Here is a 22,016-nt window from a genome sequence, read left to right on the forward strand (position 1 = left end):
AATGGTCTGTGAAAGAATGTGCAGCTAGCAGGGGAGCATGTGGTGACTGATGACTGGATTCAGGCAGGGTGGTTACCCACAGCTGCTTGCTGGATCCAGTTTCTAAGAGGGCCCAAAAAAGCAGGCCAGGCAGCCAGCCACCGGCTCTGGTCTCAGCCTTGCTGCCACATCACACGTTTGATAGGTGCAGTCAGTTCTAATTCTTGGAAAAGGCCATACAAGGGTTGTGCTGTTACAACTCTGAGCTGAAAGGGAAGGACATGGGAAGACTGGTGGCTGGCATGACTTATAACTAGATGAGGAATGTTAACAGAATACTAACCACCAAATTCCAGGCAGAACCAAAAATGTCAGAAGACTTTCACCTCAGCATACTTTAGCCTCAGAGACACTAAGGTGCTAAGAATGTCAGTCTATGGAGAGCATATCAGAACTCATGGGAAATGTACTTTACATATGCACAGCAGAGTACATTAGCTATCTTCCTGAGTATCTAACAAGGGCGCCAGTGGCAGCTACAGGGTGCTCTTCAGCTAACTCATCTTGAGAAAGCATGGCTTGGATGTGCCCAAGGATTTATTTCCCATCTGGAAAAGCTCAATATAGTCTGTGCTGGGTCATAGCAGGAGCTCTTACCTCCAGCTAGTGTACATCAATCCCAACTGCTTGAATAATGTAACTAAAAAGCACATTCTCTACTAATGGTAGAAGCAGCAACACTCCATAATTTTCGAGTGTAGGTGAAAAAAAAAAATCCTTTCTCTGGGTCTGGTTATAAGGATAAATCTGAAAGTTAGAGGTGGCTGACTATTGGCTGAAAAACAGGATAGACTACTAGCATACAGCATTAGAATGAGAACCAAAGTAAGTTACTGAAATTACGAAGATTACAAGAAAACTGGGAAATCAACATGGGGCTATATGTTACCACTAACAATGCCTTTAAAAGCTAAAGTGTAGCCAGAAAGAGGCATCCTCACAGACAAGTGACAGGAGTAGTCATCTCTTTTGTACTGCCCAAGGTCACTCTTGGCCTGGAAGAACCAAAACAGAGCAAAGGTATAACTCAGAGGTATACCATTCAGTATGAAGTCAGGCTACAATTCCCTGCATTTTCTTTCAAATGGAGCTGTACTGTTCAAACAGAACTATCTTAGAGAAGTCTGTTCCATAAAGACAAAGAGCAGAAGTCTTGTTGCTAAAAGCCAAAGAGAGGGGCACTTGGACAAAGTATTAGTGGAGAGGGTCAAGAGAACAACTTATTTCATCCCTAAATTTGGAATGGAGTCACTGAACATGAACAAAGGACACTAGTAGAACCGACCACGAATGAGGAAAACAATGCTGAGGAAAGGGGAGAAGGCTATAATATCTCAATAGCAGCAGGCATAGTTGGGTAAGGATCAAGATCCAAGGCCAGTGTCATTTGAGAAACATCTGAATAGAGCCCTACTCTACCATGTTCTAGATAATGCTAATAATCCATCATTGTCATGGGCACTAAATCATTAAAACATGAGGCTATTGCCCTAGCTGAAAGCACAATGAGCCACTATTTCTTGCCACCTCGGCACCTTAAGGTCTAGTGCTACCATTTCTTCAGCACAGAACTACTTTCCAAAAACACTGAGAATGCAGATATGAGATGGATAAAGCCTGAGTTGATGGCTTTGACTTGTCCACATCCTTTAGGAAATCTCTCAGTGCCCAGAGGTGTTTATTTTATCCTGGCTGCTCGTCATCGTAACGGATGGTCTGGTGCTGCTTGCCAAGTCCCTCTGGCAAAGGTTGAGAAGATCATATCAAGAACACGCTGGTGTGCCACATGTCTTCTTCAGGGTATCAGAGTTGCAAAGATGGCAGAAGGCAAGAAAAAGGTTGGAATGAGGGTGCACAAGGAAGATATGAAGAGGAGAGGAGCTACCAGATACCAGTCCCAGGATAATCACTTTTGTAGTATACTGAGGCAGAGAGATGATCAATTCTCTACTCACTGGGATTCAAGAAAAACAACAGATCCATTTAACCTATGCACAGCACTATAGGCATGAGGATAAGAAGAAAGCTCCTCTCCTATTTCTTGTTGGAATGACAAAACCCAACAAACGCCACAGTGATATGTCATAAAATGGGCTTTAATGTCTGCTCTTACAACATGGTATTACTGCTTACACTGGAACTGGCACACAGCTCCCAAGGTTGGTTTACTCTGAGGAATGAAGCTGGCATCCCCCCTGGCTGCAGTATAGCTGGAATGGTCCCAGGCACTGAGCTCAGTACACACTTTGGAGTCTAACTACCCACATCTCCTGTAGTTCACCAACTTTGGAGTTCTGGAACCAGCAGTGTAGATTCTTTGTAGGCCAAGTAAACCAGACACTGTTCTGTCTCTTTGTACTAACCACTCTCTATCCACCCCCTACTCTGCCTCCAGTATTATTCTGTTTTGTGAGGTACTAAGGAATGCTCTGCCTTTGCAGGGCCTAAATCTCCCATTCTTGCGGTTTGAATCCTCTGCTCTCTTTTGTATTTGCTTTAAATATCTTGGAAGTGTGACCCACGCTAACATGACTTGCCCTGTACAGGGGACTCCTGGAATTCACATCTCCCACGTTTCTTCCTAGTTGATGGCTCCCTACTATGCCCACCATAGTAGGGTGATTCCAAAGAACTGCATTTAGGAGTGAAGACAGAAGTCTGTCTTCCTTCTATACCCAGTCAGTCCTTGTCTCGATCACTTTATCTCTTTAACATGCACATCTGCATGTACACAGAGCTCTGGAAGGATCCTCTTATCTGAAGACTATGGAAACATTTTCTGATTCATGGAATTATCCCTTTCATTGAGTGATGTTCAAACTGCGGACTGGTCTCTGCCTTCCCAGATGTCTTCCCGTTGCTTGGCTTCCAACCGCTTTCTCTCTGTAAATAAGAGCAGTGTTAACCATGGTTGTCTACTTCATATAATCAATGACTTTCCCTTAATCCAAATTACAAGGCAAACTTTCATCATGAGACAAGTGGATATCTTGGTCTCTCTTACCTGATTCCAAGAGTTAATTCCTTTAACTTCCTAAGTGCTTTGTAAGTGAAAATGATACTACTATAAGTCATTACATTTATTACTATATAATAAAAAATATCTGAGGCTAATAGAAGTATATGGAATAAGTCAGAATCTAGTAGGACTCAGATTCTAGTCTTGCTAAAACATATTTAAATTCTACTTTTCAACTATGTTTAGTGCTTCAACACAATTGCCCATTATTCCCAGCTTACTGATCTTTATAAATATTTCAATAGATATCAAGGATATGTATTGATATTCTATTTTGTTGCTTAAATGGAAATGGTAGCCCCTGGGCTTTACTCATATCTCCCTTCTACAACTTTATTGAAAAAATATTTCAGAGGCAAACCAAATTTCAGTATTTTCAGAGCACTTCCAGGAGCCAGAAATCTTCTGAAATATACAATTACAATATGGAAAACTAAAACTATTTCTAAAAACAAAAAATATACAAATCTGGATAATCTATCTTCAATTTTTAATATGGAAGCTTGGTTCTCCATTTAACACTTTCACCAAGGTCTGAGAAAATACGGACCATACAACAGTCTGGTGACTCAAGCACTCCTTTAGGTGCCACAATACCAGTTCCAATTGCATGGCTAGTCATTTATCTTGAAACCATAAAATGGTGATAAGCCTACATGATAGATGGTAAGCCTAAATGCTTCCTTCTTATTGTTCCAAATTGATAATGCCTGTATAAGATTCAGCAAGTCATGAATCAGGGAGATTACAGAAATCGAGATGAATTTAGAATAAACACTTGCTATTCTGATGTATCTTTCCTCATCAGCAGAATCCTTTACAACATTCCTACACTATATCTGACTATACTTTAAGGGCAAAGAAGTTGGTTATGAAGCTGACTGGCACTTGGAAATATAAGAAAAAGAAATTCACTGCTATTTGGGCACCATCTTGTGGCATTATCTGAATATAGCAGCAAAGTTGAGGCAAAAAACAGTGGTCTGCAAATTGCAAACTGAATGAAGGCTGGTAGAGTGCCTTGGAACTGAGGCAGGCTTGAACTGCACTGGGGTCCCCTAGGAGACAGCACAAAGAATAACTGGCTGGTCTAAAGGATTCCAGAATTTCTTAGGAAGGCAGTATGGTCTTGATTCTTACAAATATGGAGAAGTTAGGAGGGGATCTAAAGGCAATGGATGAAAGCAATCAAAATCTGGTTCTACATCCCAAGGAAAAATGAAGAAACCAGAAAAGTAAATTATTAGAACTCCAATTTTTCAATAAGGTGTGAAACTTAAATCATAAGAGTAATATGAGAAGACAGAAGAGATCCAAGAGCAGTAGAAAAATATGACTGGCCCATAACACACAATTCCAAAATCAAAACAATTCTGAAAACAAAGTTATTGCTTTCTTTAAAGCTTGGGGCCAAAATTAATTGATGGAGGCAAATCTAACCTGAAAGGATACGAAGCCATTTATAGTCTTAACATATCCCATTTAATGTGAACAGTCACACACTCTGCTGCAGAAATATTAATGTGTCTTGATTTTGGTGTTATAAGACACAGATACCATATAGCTTTCTAAAATCTGGAAAGTTCAGAATTCTCAAACTTTTTTTTTTTTTTTGGGGGGGAGATGGAGTCTCACTCTGTCCCCAGGGTGGAGTGCAGTGGTGTGATCTTGGCTTACTGCAACCTCCGCCTCCTGGGTTCAAGCGATTCTCGTGCCTCAGCCTCCTGAGTAGCTCTTGAGTAACAGGCATGTGCCACCATGCCCGGCTAATTTTTTTGTATTTGTAGTAGAGACACGGTTTCGCCATGCTAGCCAGGCTGGTCTTGAACTCCTGAGCTCAGGTAATCTGCCCGCCTCAGCCTCCCAAAGTGCTGGGATGATAGGCGTGAGCCACTGTGCCCTGCGTGAAACATTTCCTAACACTTTCTAATAAAAGCAAATAGATTCTAATGATAAGCCATATGAAAAAACTAGTAGGAGTAGGAAGACAAATTGAGAAGCACAAAGAAATAGTGAAAATGGGAGGTGTAAATTTAGAAATACAAGAACATGAATAGAATAGAGAAATGTAGGTCAGGATAGGAAATAATAATTTCTTTTTTTTTTTTTTTTTTTTTTTTTTTTTTTTTTTGAGGCGGTGTCTCGCTCTGTCGCCCGGACTGGAGTGCAGTGGCCGGATCTCAGCTCACTGCAAGCTCCGCCTCCCGGGTTCACGCCATTCTCCTGCCTCAGCCTCCCGAGCAGCTGGGACTACAGGCGCCCGCCACCTCGCCCAGCTAGTTTTTTGTATTTTTAGTAGAGACGGGGTTTCACCGTGTTAGCCAGGATGGTCTCGATCGCCTGACCTCGTGATCCGCCCGTCTCGGCCTCCCAAAGTGCTGGGATTACAGGCTTGAGCCACCGCGCCCGGCCGGAAATAATAATTTCTTTATTTTAAAGATGAGGAAACAGAAGCTAGGAGAGCTGAAATGACTTGCCTAAGGTTGCACAGCCAGTGAAAGAACTGAATCTAGGACCCAGATCCTTAATTCTTCACCAGCACACCTTCTACTATCCTGACATCTGAAATATCTACAAGGGAAAAAATATGAAAAAAACTGTATGAACAGAAAGACAAAGAAACATGTCCCTTTATTAAAGAGACAGGAAAGCAGATAATAGCTGATAAACTGTATGAAAGAAAGCTCCTACTAACTTGACCTCCAACAATTAAAAGAATAAATAAAGAGAAAGCCCAACAGTAGACATGAGGGCAAGGAATTAAGAAAAAACAGAAAATTCAGCACAAAGTGATTGACCTAAAACATTCACATCGGCTGGCCCTGAAAACTTTCATTCTCCAATATAATAAATCAATCAACAGAAATGACTATATTAAATGAGTTGCCTGCAATCACAGTGCAGTCAAGACTTGACATAAGAGAATGTGAAGATTGTAAAAGGGCCAGTTTGGTGTCATGTTTTAAAAAAAGCAAAGACAGAGGATGTAAATTAAAAGACTTTCAAAATTTACTTCTAGGTCTATGAAAAATAATCACAAAATCTACTGTAGTCACCTACAGAACAAGAGACAACATGCTTCGTGAAGAACACGTCTGGTCAAACGAATCTTATTCCCTTCTTTTATAGAGGGACAGATGTAGTAGATCAAGGAGAAGTAATCTAAATAACCTCTTAATTTTAGGAAAGTTTTAGATTTTAAGTTTACCAAATATTTATATAATCATAATATATGGAAAAATACAGTCTGAATCCAATAAGGCGGCATTTAACCCTAGAGTGTCGAATAATTATCAATGTATTAAGTGTCAACACAAGGAACCATGTACTATTTATTTTAGCAACAGCTGGTGACCTGGTCAGTTAGTTAGTCCTAGGTTAACATTTTCATCTCTGATCTAGGCAAAGGTAGTAGGTTTATTAAACAGCAATTGATACCAAAAAATGAGTAAATGCTACATCACAGAAAAAAAGTCACATTAAAATGGAAAAAAAAAAAAAATGTGGTTAGAAATGAACTTCAGACATCAGGGGAGAAAAGACACCAAGAAAATACCCTAAGACCTAGATTATGAATCAGCAATGCCACACTGCCCTTTAAGGCAGAGTAATGGAAAGTCTAAAAAGGGTTTTCATAAGGTATCAACTATGATTAAATTTATTACTATCTTACAGAGATGGTTTGAAGTTCTTTGTGATTTAATTAATCAAACTAAGTGAGCAGATTACTATTTACTTACTTTGCCTTTCAGGCCTCTGACCCAAAAGACAGGCTTTCAGAACCAGCCAATTAATCACCTACCTTCAAAAATAAAATGAAAATAAATTAAAATAAAATTGTAGCAGGCTTTGAAAATGAGAAGGTAGCTTATTCTGAAAGGTAATGATATCTATGTCCAGTTTTAGGTGGGAATCAAATATTTTTATGAGTGGAACATGGGAAAATTGTATATACATTCCTGAGTTTGATCTTTATCTTGTTTTTTATTTTTTTGAGATGGAGTCTTGCTCTGTTGCCCAGGCTGGAATGCGATGGCGCAATCTCGGCTCACTGCAACCTCCGCCTCTCAGGTTCAAGCGATTCTCCTGTCTCAGCCTCCTGAGTAGCTGGGACTACAGGTGCATGCCACCACACCCGGCTAATTTTTCTATTTTTAGTAGAGACAGGGTTTCACCATGTTGGCCAGGCTGGAATCAAACTCTTGACCTCAGATGATCCGCCTGCCTCGGCATCCCAAAATGCTGGGATTACAGGAGTAAGCCGCCATGCCCAGCCCTGAGTCTGGTCTTTAAAATGTGGTTTTAGGCTGGGCACAGTGGCTCAGGTCTGTAATTCCAGCACTTTGGGAGGCCAAGGCAGAAGATCACTCGAGTCCAAGAGTTTGAGACTAGCCTAGGCAACACAGAGAGACCCTATCACTACAAAAAGGAAAAAATTAGCTGGCATGGTGGCACATGCCTATAGCCCCAGCTACTCAGGAGGCTGAGGTGAAAGGATTGCTTGCACCTGGGAGGTTGAGGCTGCAGAGAGCTGTGATCATGCCACTGCACTCCAGTCTGGGTGACAAAGTGAGACCCTGTCTCAATAAATGTCTCAATAAATAAATAATCAAAGTAGAGTGAAAAATGTAGCAGAAAAGTACTTAAAACTCAAAATCACGAATTCAAAATTCATTAATTAGGAAGGTTTCACACTCTGGGTTTTATAAAGAAAAACATGGAGGATATAGCATTCAGAGTAGAGTTAAGATTTACAAAGAAAAATTAGAGTAACCAATGTCATCCATGTATTTGGTCAATGAACATGTATTGAGTATCTTTTTATGTACCAGGCACTGTTGCCAGACAGCAGAACTCTTCAAGTGGGAGAAAGAAAGGCTGGGAGATTATCATACCATATTATAACAGGAAGATATACAGATTTCAATTCCCATGCTAATTCTGATCCCTTGGCAATGGTCATGTAAAACTCACCAAGAATGTCATGACTGATTTAACAATATCTGCCATGTGTAATGGATGGAGAGTAGCAGTATATAATACATATTTGTCATTACAAGCTCATATTATAATGAACATTAAATTCTTAACAGTCATATCAATAATCGTATCCTGAATTTGTAAAGCACTTTACCAAACATTTTTACATATGTTAACTTATTCTGTGCTCAAAACATTCTCCATGATTAGGTAGGCTGAGGAGTACTTTCACTTTGCTGGAAACCAGGGGGCGCAGAGAGGTATCTGACTCGCCCATGGCCACACAGCTAGGTAATGGCAAAAGGTCTATCAGAGCCCAGATTTCCTCATTTCTAAACAATCTGCCCCTGATCTTTACAGTTAAAGTTGTTAGAACAAAACAGTACGCAGATATTCTCTATTTCTACTAAGGAAAAAACAAGAGGACACTGGTTTAAACTATCATGCAGATTTAACTCAGACCCAAGGAAGATTTTTCTGAGAGTGAAAAGCTGCTAACCATTGGTACAGATAATAAAGAAGTTTGTCATATTTTATTCCTGGAGACTTTAAAAAATGTTTTATGTAAGTATTTTTTTTCTGGGAAAAAATGTCAATAACTCCAAAAGTCCTTCAAGAGGGATTACAGTATTACAGAAGGAGCATGGGTTTTAATCAGTGGTACCTAGATTCAGATGCCTTCTCTTTCAGTTTACCAGCTGGGTGACTTTAGGCCAGTTACTTAACTTCTCTGGGTCAGCTCTAAACTCAAGATGGTATTATTGGTCACAGAGTTATCATAACACAGAATCATCATCACCTATAAGTTATGATGGAATTTCCTTCCTGTCCTTTTAATCAACAAAAATCATTTATCATTTTTAATCTTAAAATCTACAAAACTGAAGTGAGAGGAAAAACAACTGCTTAAAATGCCCAAAAGAGGAACATATTTTCTTCCCTACTCAAGGCAGATTATCTCCACTAGATTGTAAGGCTTAAGGAGAGGAACAAAATCTTGCCACCTTTCTAATTCTCCTAAACAGCAAACACAATGCTTTCCACAGGGCAGGTGCTCAGTGAATGCCACATGGAGCTAATAGAGATTATAGGAATTTTAAAATAAAAAGAGTAATTAATGGCAAAAGTACGCACTGAAATCTGTGCTGGATTCACCATATAATGCTACTACTATTGTTACTAACAAAAACAATAGCAGCTAACACTTATCATATAACTCATCATAGGCCTGCAGAATACAGGAGCAAGAGAGTACCTATGATTTTTTGAAGATGACTAAGTATCCTTCATGGATTAACTCGCTTGAGTTCCATTTAAGGATGAGAAAACAGAGGCCTCCAGAGAGTAAGTTACTTACCTACCCTCTCAAGGTCACACAGACAGTAAATGGCAGACCTAAGATGTGGACCCAGGAAGTGCGATTCCAGAGTCTAATACCTAAAACAGTAAAGTTTCCACCGAAAAAAATCTTTAAAGCCTGGGCTCCATGCAGGCAAGCATATAAGTATCTGCCCAACACAGAAAGAGGCCAGAAAGAGATACATCAGGAAATTTTCCAGATGCATTTCCTCAGATACAAAGAATGGTAGTAGCACTCTGGAGCATAATAAAGGAAGAGTCCTCTATAATCCATACAGCCTCAGCACCAATACGTAGGAGGAACTTATCACAGTGGGTCTCTATTCACAAATAAAGGCCTTCTTTAGGAAAGCAATAGAGTACCCACTTAGTCAACAGTCTCAATTTTAATTGCATCACTGAAATGTCCTTTGTATAGCCAGACACTTAAAACAAATACTTCAAGTGGAGCTGCATGCTGATGCGCCTAGAGAAAGAAAAGGGAATACTCAAGATGATATCCACACAAAACCACTGTTGCAGGATCTGTAGAGATACAGGTGATATACACCCAAAGAGAAGGATGATAACATGGCAAAGGGAGTCATATCCCCTTTTATAGATATCACTGTTATCACACAGAAATCATTTTCTTCAGAGACAACCAATTAACAAAGGGTTAAGGATACTGCACATTCATCTTTAATCTAGTTCTGTTACTGCCATCTATAAAAACCCAAGGAACCCAGTTATGTTTCTATAGTCCGTAGGAGGCCTTTGAGTAAACAATGATTGGAAAACATCAAAACTGCCTCATTATAGTCATTAAGGTTTCAATAATTAGTTGGGTTCAACTCTGAAACTCTAGCACCTGCCACGACACACTCTGTCACTGGTTATCTGGCCAGTGCAGCTGAGAGTCTGTAAGCTGCCTGCTATCACCAAAGCAGAGAGGACAGGAAGTATTAATGGCCTTGTTAGACCAGCAATAAACAAGGAGTTTGAAACTTCAATTCGTTTAATGGAAAAATGAAGTTACTTTTTGGTAAGTGGAGTTTTCAGAATAAATTGCCTTCACAGATTCCAGGGATTGTGGGCTAAGGCAATGAGACTGTCTAAAGCCTGAAGGTTGATAAAAAGTACTTAAGTGCCACACCAGAGTCCCAAGCCTTTACATACAATTCAACAGCCTGTAGAGGAGACAGATTTTAACTTCAACCTCAAACTATAAGAAAATAAAAACTCTGCTTGTGGATCAAGGGAAATATTTTTCTGAGAACGCTTGGATAATGGAAAATAGTCAGAAGACAGGTAAATCTAGATGTACTCTAATGGAGCCGCTCAGGACTGCCTTAAAAAGACAAAAATACCTCCTACAGTTGTTATCAAGGTCAGTTGCTGGTTTTTCCTAAATTTGTCTTCTACCTCAGATCTAAACCATTTGATAACATTAGGGCAATATCATGGCAATCGTGGCCCAGTAAAACCATAGCAAATGTTTTCTGCCTAGGACACTATAAGTTTTCAAAGGAAAATTTTTCTCAGAGAAAAACTGTAGGAAAAGCCATGGATGGGCTGAGAAGACCAAACCTATCTCTTGGAAAACAACAGTAGGAGCATGGATTAGGATGTTGGATTAGGATGTCTTGGTGTGTGAAACAGGCAGACAAATCCTGAAACGTCTTCTCCTGAACATAAGGCATGAAACTTTCTACACACTTAGGAGGCTTCTAGGAAACAGAAATGACAAAATGGAATGGGCTTCATTCATTTTTTTTTAAAAACACACGCCTTATAGTGAGCTGTAAAGGGACTAGAGAAGAACACCATCCTTTCAGCTCACCTCTGGCTTCTTGCAGTTTCTTGAGCTCTGCTTCTCGTTCGGTTTTGCTCTGCTTACTTCGAACCCCAAGGGCACTGATGACTAACCTTCTGGCTAGGGCTGCTGAAGTCTCAGGACGCTCCTTTGCTGGCTGGAGGAACTCTGAATGGAAGAAAGGAAGGGAGTAGGAGGGAGTAAAGAAGAGAGAGCACTCCAGCTTCAAGTGATTTAACTCAGTAATTAACATACAAAATAGACTAACAAGGGCTGCATCAGCAGTAATTAATACAAGCCTGATAGATGACGATCAGAGAAAATTAACATGACAAAGCACAAACAACCCTGGCTTCATTATCTGCATTAACACAGTATCTTACAGTGACTCTATCAGGCAGTTAAACACAGAGGTAAACTAGGTAGGGATGTCATCAGAAACTGGTTGCTGCATTGCCTGCAGTTAGTTCTCAAACTCTCAAAGTGGCTGCTCAGATGCCATATTTCCAACATGGTCATTTCTCTTTTATTTATTTTTTCTTAAAAACATACTTCTTTTAACACTAAAAATAAAAGTGATATGTCTTTAGATGTCTGGATGCTATAAAACTGCTGGAAAGAACAATAATACCACCATCAGCAAAAAAAACCCAGAGATTATAGACTCACCAGCATAAGCTCTAGCTTTGGCCTTGGCTGCTCTTGTGGCCTGTGATAAGGGACGAATCTTCACCATGGTGTGTTTAATACCCAACGCATCACGAGCTACAAAGAGGAATAAAAGGAAGCAGAAGACATGAAGTAGAGTGATGCAAAGGAACAACTAGGGATGGCTCTTAGTATTTCCTAGATGTTATGCTTTTTTTTTTCAAAGCAAGCAAAAGAGACAGTAAGATCTAGAGGATCAACATGGCAGTAATTATTTTAGATCAGGTATCAGCAAACTATGGCTCTGTGACCAAATGCAGCCAACCACCTGTTTTTATATTTATTTACAAAGTAATTTTATTATTTTACTGAAGCAGAGCCATGCCCATCTGGCTTGTATATTGTCTATGGCTGCTTTCTTGCTCCAACAGCAGAGTTAAGTAGTGACAGAGACTGATGCTCCACAAAGCCTAAAATACTGTTTTTACCGTTTGGTCCTTTATATAATAATTTTGCAGACCCATATTCTAGGTGGTTCAGACAGGAACTAACATTTTAATATCTCTATTTTCTTTGAATGCCTCTGCATCAGATCTGTCATGAGGCCAATGATATATGTAAAAAGGCCCAATCATATATTCAGAGAGTATGTATTATAACTTCTCACTAGATAGGTTAAAGTGTTACTTAAATTCACTTGTCTGGGATGGGGAAAAAAAAAATCACCAATATTGTAAGAGTTAGCCCCACTGGATTCTTCAATCTCTACCTTAATCTGTTTATGTACTATCATGACAGTTATGTGTACAAATAACCTTGAAAGGTGTTGACTCTATCTCTCCAAATACCACTGGACTAACATGAAAGAGGAGAATGGGTACCAAAGTATCTTACTTCAAAAAAACCACTATCTGTCCTATTACCTACACTGGCTGAATAAAATGCCAACTTTCTCAAATAGAAGGGAAATAGATAAAGTAGCGTGAGAAAAATGAACAATAAGAAAGGAAGATTGAAAGCCACTGGGTGAATACCTGTAACTGGACTGGAGAATACTCCTAGGGCATGTGTATCATCCACCCATTTAATATCAAATCCTTTCTTTCTGCAACACACAAAAAAAATTTCATTTCCTAAAATAAAATTTACTTTTATGAAACATCTCACAAATAGAATCTCATAAAGCATTTCACAAGATAGAAACACTCAACGAGTGCACAGGTGGAATGGGGATAATGACACCAAAAACAGCTTGGAGGACAGAAGAAGCCATTGAATTTTAAAAGCAATAATACCATCATAAATAACTACCCAGGAGTATTTTACGTTCTCAGCCATTTTATAGACATCAACTAATTAATCCTCACAAGTCCCTTGGGGATGTAAAGTATTTAATGCACTATTTACACGAGATGCTCTTATGGGCAGGGAATGAGAAGAAATGGAAAGAGGAAGCAGAGGGTTAGAATATAAGAAGAGTAGGTAGGCAGGGAAGGTCACCTGGATTTAACGCAAATGTAAACTCTGTCCTTGAGGACAGAGACGGAAACAGAATGCGAGAATGGGGTAGGGGAGATTATACTGCAAGATGTCATTCAATTTTTTTTTTAAAAAGTCAAGTAATGGGGAAAAAAGGGGGCAACTATAATCACAGAGGCTGATCTGTTCTTCACTTGTTGCAGAAGGGAGGTTAAAAAAATAAGAAAAAAATAGGAAAGAATTGTGTGGCAAAGTCAGAAAAATTCAGGATGAAAGAAATCATGATAAGAGAAATAACAGACCAGATTAGAAAGGATCAAAAGAATGAACATTTAAGTACTACAGAAACACTTTTATTTTGGAGAAGAGCTACTTAGTGAGCACAAGGAATGTCAGGATGATGACATAACAGTTATATTTTTCAGCTAAGAGCTTAAAAATGCTCATGGATTCAGGGTTCTGCCACTTTGAGACCTTGGGCAAGTTTAACCTCTCTTGAAGCTAGGTTGGCTCATTTGTAAAAATGAGCAAAGTATGTCCCCCACAGAGCTGTTGTGAAAATGGAAATGAGATCATCCATGACAAGGCAAAGAAGATGGTGTTGAGCACTTCATGGGCATCTAATAAATTAATGGTGTTCATTACTTTTATTATTAATAGCAATGTTCATCAATATTAATATTGATGAAGACGGTGATTAAAACATGAAGCTGACTCTGGAATTTGACTCGCAGGCATTATTACAGGCTTTTGCACCATGACCTTTTTTTTCGTTTTTATAAATCACAGACGGGTTCCAGAGGGCCTTTTCTACTTCAAAATTTCATAACCCTTTAAAATTTTTCTCTTTGGAGAATGTTTTTAAATTTGATAGAAAAATGGTCTTGCAGGTGAGATTATCAAGAAACAAAGCAAAGGGAAGTAAATAGTTTATGAGAGTTCACTAATCTTCATGAAATTCTAGACATCAACAAAATGATCCTTGGTTTTAAGAATCATCATTTATGACAGTCTAAGGTAGTTCTAATGGGATTTGATCCCTCTGACTGCTTTTAAAAAATCTACTATGAATTTTATGTTGAACAGGTTCTGATACTAGATCTAAACCTAATTCTAATAAATAAGACTGACCTACACACTATACATTTAAAGTTTATGGCAGAGATTAACTGTCCTCCAGGATCCATTCACCCTTTCTTTCTGTTAGTTATAGAACTGATGCTCCCCGCCGAATTACGTTTAACTGACTAAACAAGTACATGGCTGCTAGTTTTGCCTGTTCTAGAAATTCATATGAAAATAGAACACTTGTTCTTATAAATAGTTTTAGTTTACAGCCATGCTCATTTATGTACTGTTTTTGCTTGCTTCTGTTTAACAATGGCAGAGTTGTCTAAAATATTTACTTATCTTTTAAGAGAAAGTTAAGGGCTATACCCTGACTTATAACAGAATCTTACACATTCAAGGTGAATTTTAAATTTAAATTTGTTGTATCACACTACAGACCTGGTTCATTTTAAATATCAGGACTGAAACATTAAAGTATAATCCTTCTTGATACTGATTTTCTTCCAGACCCTGAAAATCCTCTTAATAACTTTCTTTCTAGATTATCATCTCTTTATTCCTGAAGCTTATTTTTTCTTGTAAGCTAAATATACAGAGCTATATACTTCTAACTCTTTTAACGTCTCCTATATAAGTATCAGCTATACACACACCAAGGGTTAGGGCAAGTGTTCTCAAACCCACTTATATCGGTGTGAACTGATATTTTCACCATGGAATTAAATAAAATTAAACCAATGAAACAGGTGCAGAGCATAAAAAAGAAGAGTTATTGTGTCTGTAAAAACTTAGTTGAGGCCAGGCGTGGCAACTCACACTTCTAATCCCAGCACTTTGGGAGGCTGAAGTAGGCAGATGGCTTAAGTGAAGGAGTTTGAAACTAACCCAGCAACATGGTGAAATCCTGTCTCTACAAAAAAAATACAAAAATTCGCCGGGCATGGTGACACACACCTGTGGTCCCAGCTACTTGGGAAGCTAAGCTGGGAGGATTGCTTGAGCCCAGGAATCCGAGGCTGCAGTGACCCCAAAAGAAGGCAAGAAAGAAAAAGATGGGACAAGTAAACACATAAAGATGGCAGGCAATTTGACAATACATCCAAATATATCAACAATTACAATAAATATCAATGGACTAAATGCACCATGAAGTCATCACTGATGACAGTCTTCTTAAATGCTAAAATGGGGGCTAGAAAGGCTACCTGACATTTTTAAGGAACTTAGAACAGTAGTTTAATATAGAAAATTTCTACTGGACCTGGAAAAGACAATAAACCAGCCTGATGCTAAAATATGAAAAACAGGGGATATGAAAAACAAGAGATGATTTCTCAGAAAACATTTTTTAAAGACTTCACCTCACACTCCCTAACATCCACAATCATTTGCATACTCACTGATAACTGCAGAAAACCCGTAGAAGGTCTTCAGTACGAAATTCTTGGGGAAAGTCATAAATTTCAATGACATGTGGGAATTCACAATCACTGAGGTCAATATCAGGAACTTCATGGTTGTAGTAATCAAATCTAGGTTCCTGGATGCTCTCTCTGCCCTTCATATTCCCTGATAACTACAAAGGAAGAAGCACATAAGTGCCGGTTACATCAAACCTGGCTACTGTAAAATATATTCCTATATATAAACAATCCTCCTCCCTTTCTCCACGTGTTCTCATTCCTCAACCTTTGGCATAGTCTCTGTATTTATTCTACTCATAGATACAATAATGATCAGGTGCTTATCACCCAGTTTATACTATACATATGGAACAGTTGAAAAAATGTTAAAATTCCAGCAGACAGGCAATGCATGAAACTCAACTTGCATCTCTAACCAGCACACAAGAAAACAGACTGAATACTGTGGTGAGTTATAAATGGTACATCTTGGAAACTGATGCTCAGATAATAGCTGAAGAGATTAACTGATAATATTTGTTTTAACTGAGCTTACTGACCAGGCTCATATCATAGTTTCTTTTCTGGAAGTGAACAAAAATGAAAAAAATAAACTTTTTTACTTCACTTTTTGTTGAATGTATTAAAGGGTGAGGAGACAGCTTACAAAGACATTTGTTAAGACAAATTAAGTGGCACAAGTAGTTATACTTAATGTCCTTAGCATGAGACCTACCTTAAGGAATGCGCATATAGCAGGCTAGTGAAGGAATAAATAAAGGAGGTAACAAATTAAAATTCTACCATCCTATAAAAAAAAGTTGAACTTCACACTGGAAGCAAAAGAAAGAAAACGGGAAAGTGAAAAGTGGCAGCAAAGCCATGACAGTCATTCTGTCATTCACCTGTTATAAAACCTAGACGCTGCTGATGACCCAAAGCCACCAGAGATCCTTAAGATAATTTTTTTTTTCTCTCTCTCTGTTACTCAAAAGTTCAAGGAGGTCCCTTCAAGCTTTCTCTGGTTTTAATACTGTGTCTCTTTTCCCATCAACTGAGGAAAATAAGAACTTGCAATGCCAGGAATATATATCTCCTTTCCTTGGAGAAGTTGAAAAATGGATTCAAGAGTTTTTTTGGGAGAAGGAGGAAGATGACTTGGATAATATCAATAAAAATTATTATTTATTCCTGTCCTCCAGTTCCTTTTCTCTACTAAGCCTCAGTTTTACATGTAAAACATGGGAATAATAACAGTACCTACACTTCATAGATAAGTGCATGGACTAAAGGAGATGATATGGCAAATGCTTAGCATACTGCTTGGCACAAAAGTATTCCGTAAATTCAACCCACTTTAAACCAATTTTAACCAAGCACTAAGTCTGTTACATGCCAAACACCATATTAGTTCCACTCTGCTTAGGATGTAGAAAGCAGAAGAGAATGTTCTCCCCACCGTAACAAGAGAAAAGACCAGCTGATCTATAAAATCATAACTTTTCTTGAGTTTACCAGAGAGCTGAGTTTGTAAGATAACAAGGGAAACTGGTTATCTTAAAATCCATATAATGACAAGTCTCTCCCAAAGAGAAACAGAATACATAAACTGTTTTGCCTTTGGCAGACCACTGGGAAAGTGATCACCATATAAGTGGGCCAAGAAGATATCAGCTAAAGTTTTAATAAATTCTTTTTTTTTTTTTTTTTTTTTTTTGAGACGGAGTCTTGCTCTGACACCCAGGCTGGAGTGCAGTGGCCGGATCTCAGCTCACTGCAAGCTCCGCCTCCGGGTTTACGCCATTCTCCTGCCTCAGCCTCCCGAGTAGCTGGGACTACAGGCGCCCACCTCGTCGCCCGGCTAGTTTTTTGTATTTTTAAGTAGAGACAGGGTTTCACCGTATTAGCCAGGATGGTCTCGATCTCCTGACCTCGTGATCCGCCCATCTCGGCCTCCCAAAGTGCTGGGATTACAGGCTTGAGCCACCGCGCCCGGCCAGTTTTAATAAATTCTTAAACATCTAGAGTAGATTAGTGGTAACAGTTTGGAATAACTCAGAGGCCAGGGACAAAAGGAGTCTGCAATAACTTGCAACTCAATCCCTATGGCAGTGCCACACTGTTTTGATTACTGTAGCTTTATAGTACTGTTTGAAATCAAGAAGCTTACTATAAAGCCTGAGTCCTCCAACTTTGTTCTTTTCAAAATCACTTTTGATTATTTAGGGCACTTTGCATTTCCACAGATTTTGAGGATCTGCTTGTCAATTTCTGCAAAAAATTTTCTGCCAACCCGGCAGCTGGGATTCCACTGAATATGTAAATCAACTTAGGAAATATCTGAACAATATTAAGTTCTCCAGAAGATAAACATGGGGTGTCTTCCCATTTCTCTAAGTCCTTAATTTCTTCCAACAATGTTCTACAGTTTTCAGAGTATAAATTTTATATCTTTTTTGTTAAATGTGTTCCTAAATGTTTTATTCTTTTTGAGGTTACTGTAAAATTGCTTTCTTCATTTTCTGCATTGACTTTGAGTTACTTTCCAAAACCCAAACAAAACAAGGAACTGCATGTTTGTACATTTATAAACTGGGGCTAAATAATACATTGTGAAAGATACAATGTAAATCACAAAATATCTTAGAAATATAAATCCTAAGAAATGTTTTAGGCCAGGCGTGGTGGCACGGACCTGTAATCCCAGCACTTTGGGAGGCCCAGGCAGGCAAACTGCTTGAGTTCAAGACCAGCCTGGACAACATGGCAAAACCCTGCCTCTACAAAAATTACAAAACATTAGCCGAGTGTGGTGGCACACACCTGTAATCCCAGCTACTCGGGGTGGGAGTGCTGAGGCCGGAGGATAGCTTGAGTCTGGGAGGTCGAGGCTGCAGTGAGCCAAGATTGTGCCACTACACTCCAGCCTGGGTTGCAGAGCAAGACTTTGTATCAAAAAAAAAAGGGGGCGTGGCGTTAAAAAAGGAAAGAAATGACAGGATAGTCTGGCAAGAAAATTTGATTATGCACCTTTGTTCTAACCTAGTCAGCAAAGCTAAACTTGTATACTTATATTTCATTTCTGAGGTACCTATTAAACATCTGGCTTCTGACACTGATTAAAAACTGTTAATAATAGCAAAAAACATAATTCTTATTCTACATTTCATGAAACAAATGAAGGCTACGAGTTACATACTTCTGATCAGTTCTTCCTCTATCACTCAGAATCCACTATCACTAGAGATTCCTAACTTTTCCTAGAGGAGGAAGAACTTCATTTCCCCCAGGGTACTGATATTGTTGGGATCAGCTCACATTTCCTCAGTAACATATTTTTTTTGTGGAGGTAGGATATCATACTGTTAATGGAACTTTCTCTCCTAAGAATCTCAGCAAAACATGCAAGAGAACTTGACAGAAAGAAGGAGAGGATATGTGGCATAAAAGGGAGAAAGTGTCGAAGAGAGGATAATATGGGATGAAGATGGAAGTGAGGCAGAGAAAGACTGTGAAGAGGGATGGAGAGATAGAACCACTGACACAGAGGGATGAGACACAGCAGTATGGAAAGCTTTAAGAAAAAGCTCTACAATCTGATGTACTGATTATGCACTTTTGCAGTAGGCCTGGACTATCCAATACAGTAGCTGCCTGTCACATGGGGCTATGTAATAAGTAAAATGTGGCTAGTTCAAATTGAGATATGCTGTAAGTATAAAATACCCCTTAGATTTCAAGACTTAATACAAAAAGAAATATCTCATTCATAATTGTTAATACTGATTACATGTTGAAATATTTTGAACATATTAGTTTAAAATATATTATTAATTTCACCTGTTATTACTTTTCTAATATGGCTACTAGAAAATTCAAAATTATACATGTGGTTCACATTTGTGACTTGCATTGTATTTCTACTGTAGACAACAGAAACATTTACCTTAAGAATCACAAGTATTTGGGCAATCCCTCTAGAGTCAATGTCAAACCTTCATAATATTTTTTATTAGGGCTAAGAATGATACAGCAAAAACAGAGGGTAGAGGTTTAGAATTTCATTCATTCTGATCTATCTATTATAGACCAAGGGAGAGTTTACAAATGATTCAGAGAAAACGATTTTGAGTTATGAATCACAAATATTTTTAGGATTTTAAATAGTGGTCTGTGTTGCTATTTATAAAGCATAAATGATATGTGAGTATTCCTTCATATGCACAGCCAGCTTCCACAAAACCATTCAACTAAATCAAAATTAACTTCCTGAAATAGAGGGTTTGAAGACACTTAGGGCCTAGCAGTCTGGTCTTGAAAACAAGTCTATAAACTATTACCCAACTAGTAATGATGTTATTGCCCTGATGCCTATTTGCAGAGGGATAAAAGGATAGGGCAAAGAGCACAAGGTCAACAAGGCATGCATCACTGAGTTTTTATTTTTTGTTTTCTGTTTATTTAATACTTAGTTCTTCAACATATAAAAGGAAAATACAAGAAGTTCTGAAGTCACATGCCAATTATTCCCCACAGACAAAATATATTTATATATATTCATATATGCATGCTACATTATGCCCTCCCTCGCTGCTGCCACTGGCACCCACACACACCATGAGGGGAACGTAAAAGCAGACCTGCCCATCTGTCACTCGTGCACACCTTCCTGGGGCCTAAGGATGAGCCTACACAGCTTTCCGCTGCTACAACAACAAATGGCACCCAAGCACGCTGTCTGAGGGCTAGGGATTAGCCTACTCCACTTGCCACAGCCTGCACTCAAGTGCACCATCAGGGAGCCTGGAGAATGACCCACCCCAACCCCCCACCTGCATAAGCATTCTGCGTGCTGCTTGGGAGCCAGAGGGATAGCCCACTGCTGCTCCTACCATCACCAAAACACATTGCCCAGGGGCTCAAGGACCCATCTGCTCACCCAGCACACTGCTGCCACTGCTGGCACCAAAGTAAACTGCCTGGAGGCCTAAGGATCAGCCTGTCCAGACTCCCTACCTTTGGTGCACAGAACGCTGCCTGAAGCCCTAAGGATCAGCACACTCAGCCTGCTGTTGTCCAAGGACTGGCCTCTACCTGGTGTCCTCATCCCCAACAAAGTTCTACTACAGCTTCCACTAACCACCACAGCCTAAGCCATTGAGAAACTCACAGACACAAATGACACTGATTACAGCCCAAGAAATCATACAGAAACTATGCTACTGTACCCACCCAGAATTAAAACCAAAGAGCTGGACCCAACCAAAAGAATAGATATATCTATAGGGAAAAGTATTTTCCTTATGAAAGCCAATCCATAAAATATGAAGAAGTGACTATTATACTAGATGCACAGATATCAATAAAAGAACACAAGAAACATAAAAAAGCAAGGAAACATAACACTTCCAAAAGAACACAGTAATTATTCACCAACATTCCAATGAAAAAGAAATCTATAACGCCTGACAAAGAATTCAAAAATATTAAAGGAGGTCAGTGAGATTCAAGAAAACATAGATAAATAATATAAGGAAATCAGACAAACAATTCATGACCTCAATGAGAAATTCAACAAAGAGTTAGAGTTCATAAAGAACTAAATCAATCCTGAACTGAACAATTCAATGAATGAAACAAAAAATACAATTGAGGGCAATAGTAGACTAGATCAAGCAGAAGAAAGAATTTCTAAACTTAAAAGACAGACCTTCTGAAATAACCCTGTCAGAAAATAAATAGACTAAAGAAAGCTTACGTGAAATGAGGGACATCACAAAGTGACAAATATTTAAATTTTGGGAGTTCCAGAGAAGAGATGGCTAAAGGCACAAAAAACCTATTTAATGAAATAACAGCTGAAAATGTCCCAAGTCTTGCAAGAGATATAGACATCCAAATATAGGAAGCTCAAAGATTCCCAAATAGATTCAACCCAAAAATGTCTTCTCCAAAGCACACTATAGTCAAACTGTCAAAAGTCAAAGACTAAGAATTCTAAAAAACAGCAAGAGAAAACCTTCAAGTTATATAGAAAGGAATTCCCATCAGACGGGAACAATAAAGTTGTTCCCAGACAAGCAAAAACAGGGAATTCATTATCTTGAGACTGGACCTACAAGAAATGCTTAAGGAAATCTTACACCTGGAAGTGAAAGGATGCTGTCTACCATCATAAAAATACATGAAAGTATAAAGCTCACTGGCAGAACAGACACAAATG

At 38.8% G+C, this 22,016-nt stretch overlaps 1 protein-coding gene across 8 annotated transcripts in view; it reads right to left on the reverse strand.

Annotated features, from left to right (window-relative positions):
- Positions 1-2,116: 2,116 nt before the first annotated feature.
- R3HCC1L (R3H domain and coiled-coil containing 1 like) overlaps positions 2,117-22,016 on the reverse strand; it is a 104,497-nt gene continuing 84,597 nt past the window's right edge. For all 8 annotated transcript variants that reach the window (XM_033186604.1, XM_033186596.1, XM_033186559.1 and 5 more), the window contains 5 exons: positions 15,791-15,966; positions 12,875-12,945; positions 11,862-11,957; positions 11,220-11,360; positions 2,117-2,922 (listed from right to left, as the gene is read on the reverse strand). In XM_033186604.1, coding sequence (XP_033042495.1) covers positions 2,855-2,922; positions 11,220-11,360; positions 11,862-11,957; positions 12,875-12,945; positions 15,791-15,966 — 552 coding nt within the window. In that variant the 3' untranslated portion in view covers positions 2,117-2,854. The remainder of the gene's footprint in view (positions 2,923-11,219; positions 11,361-11,861; positions 11,958-12,874; positions 12,946-15,790; positions 15,967-22,016) is intronic.

Source organism: Trachypithecus francoisi, unplaced genomic scaffold, assembly GCF_009764315.1.
Source record: "Trachypithecus francoisi isolate TF-2019V2 unplaced genomic scaffold, Tfra_2.0 Contig01579, whole genome shotgun sequence".
NCBI classification, from domain to species: domain Eukaryota; kingdom Metazoa; phylum Chordata; class Mammalia; order Primates; family Cercopithecidae; genus Trachypithecus; species Trachypithecus francoisi.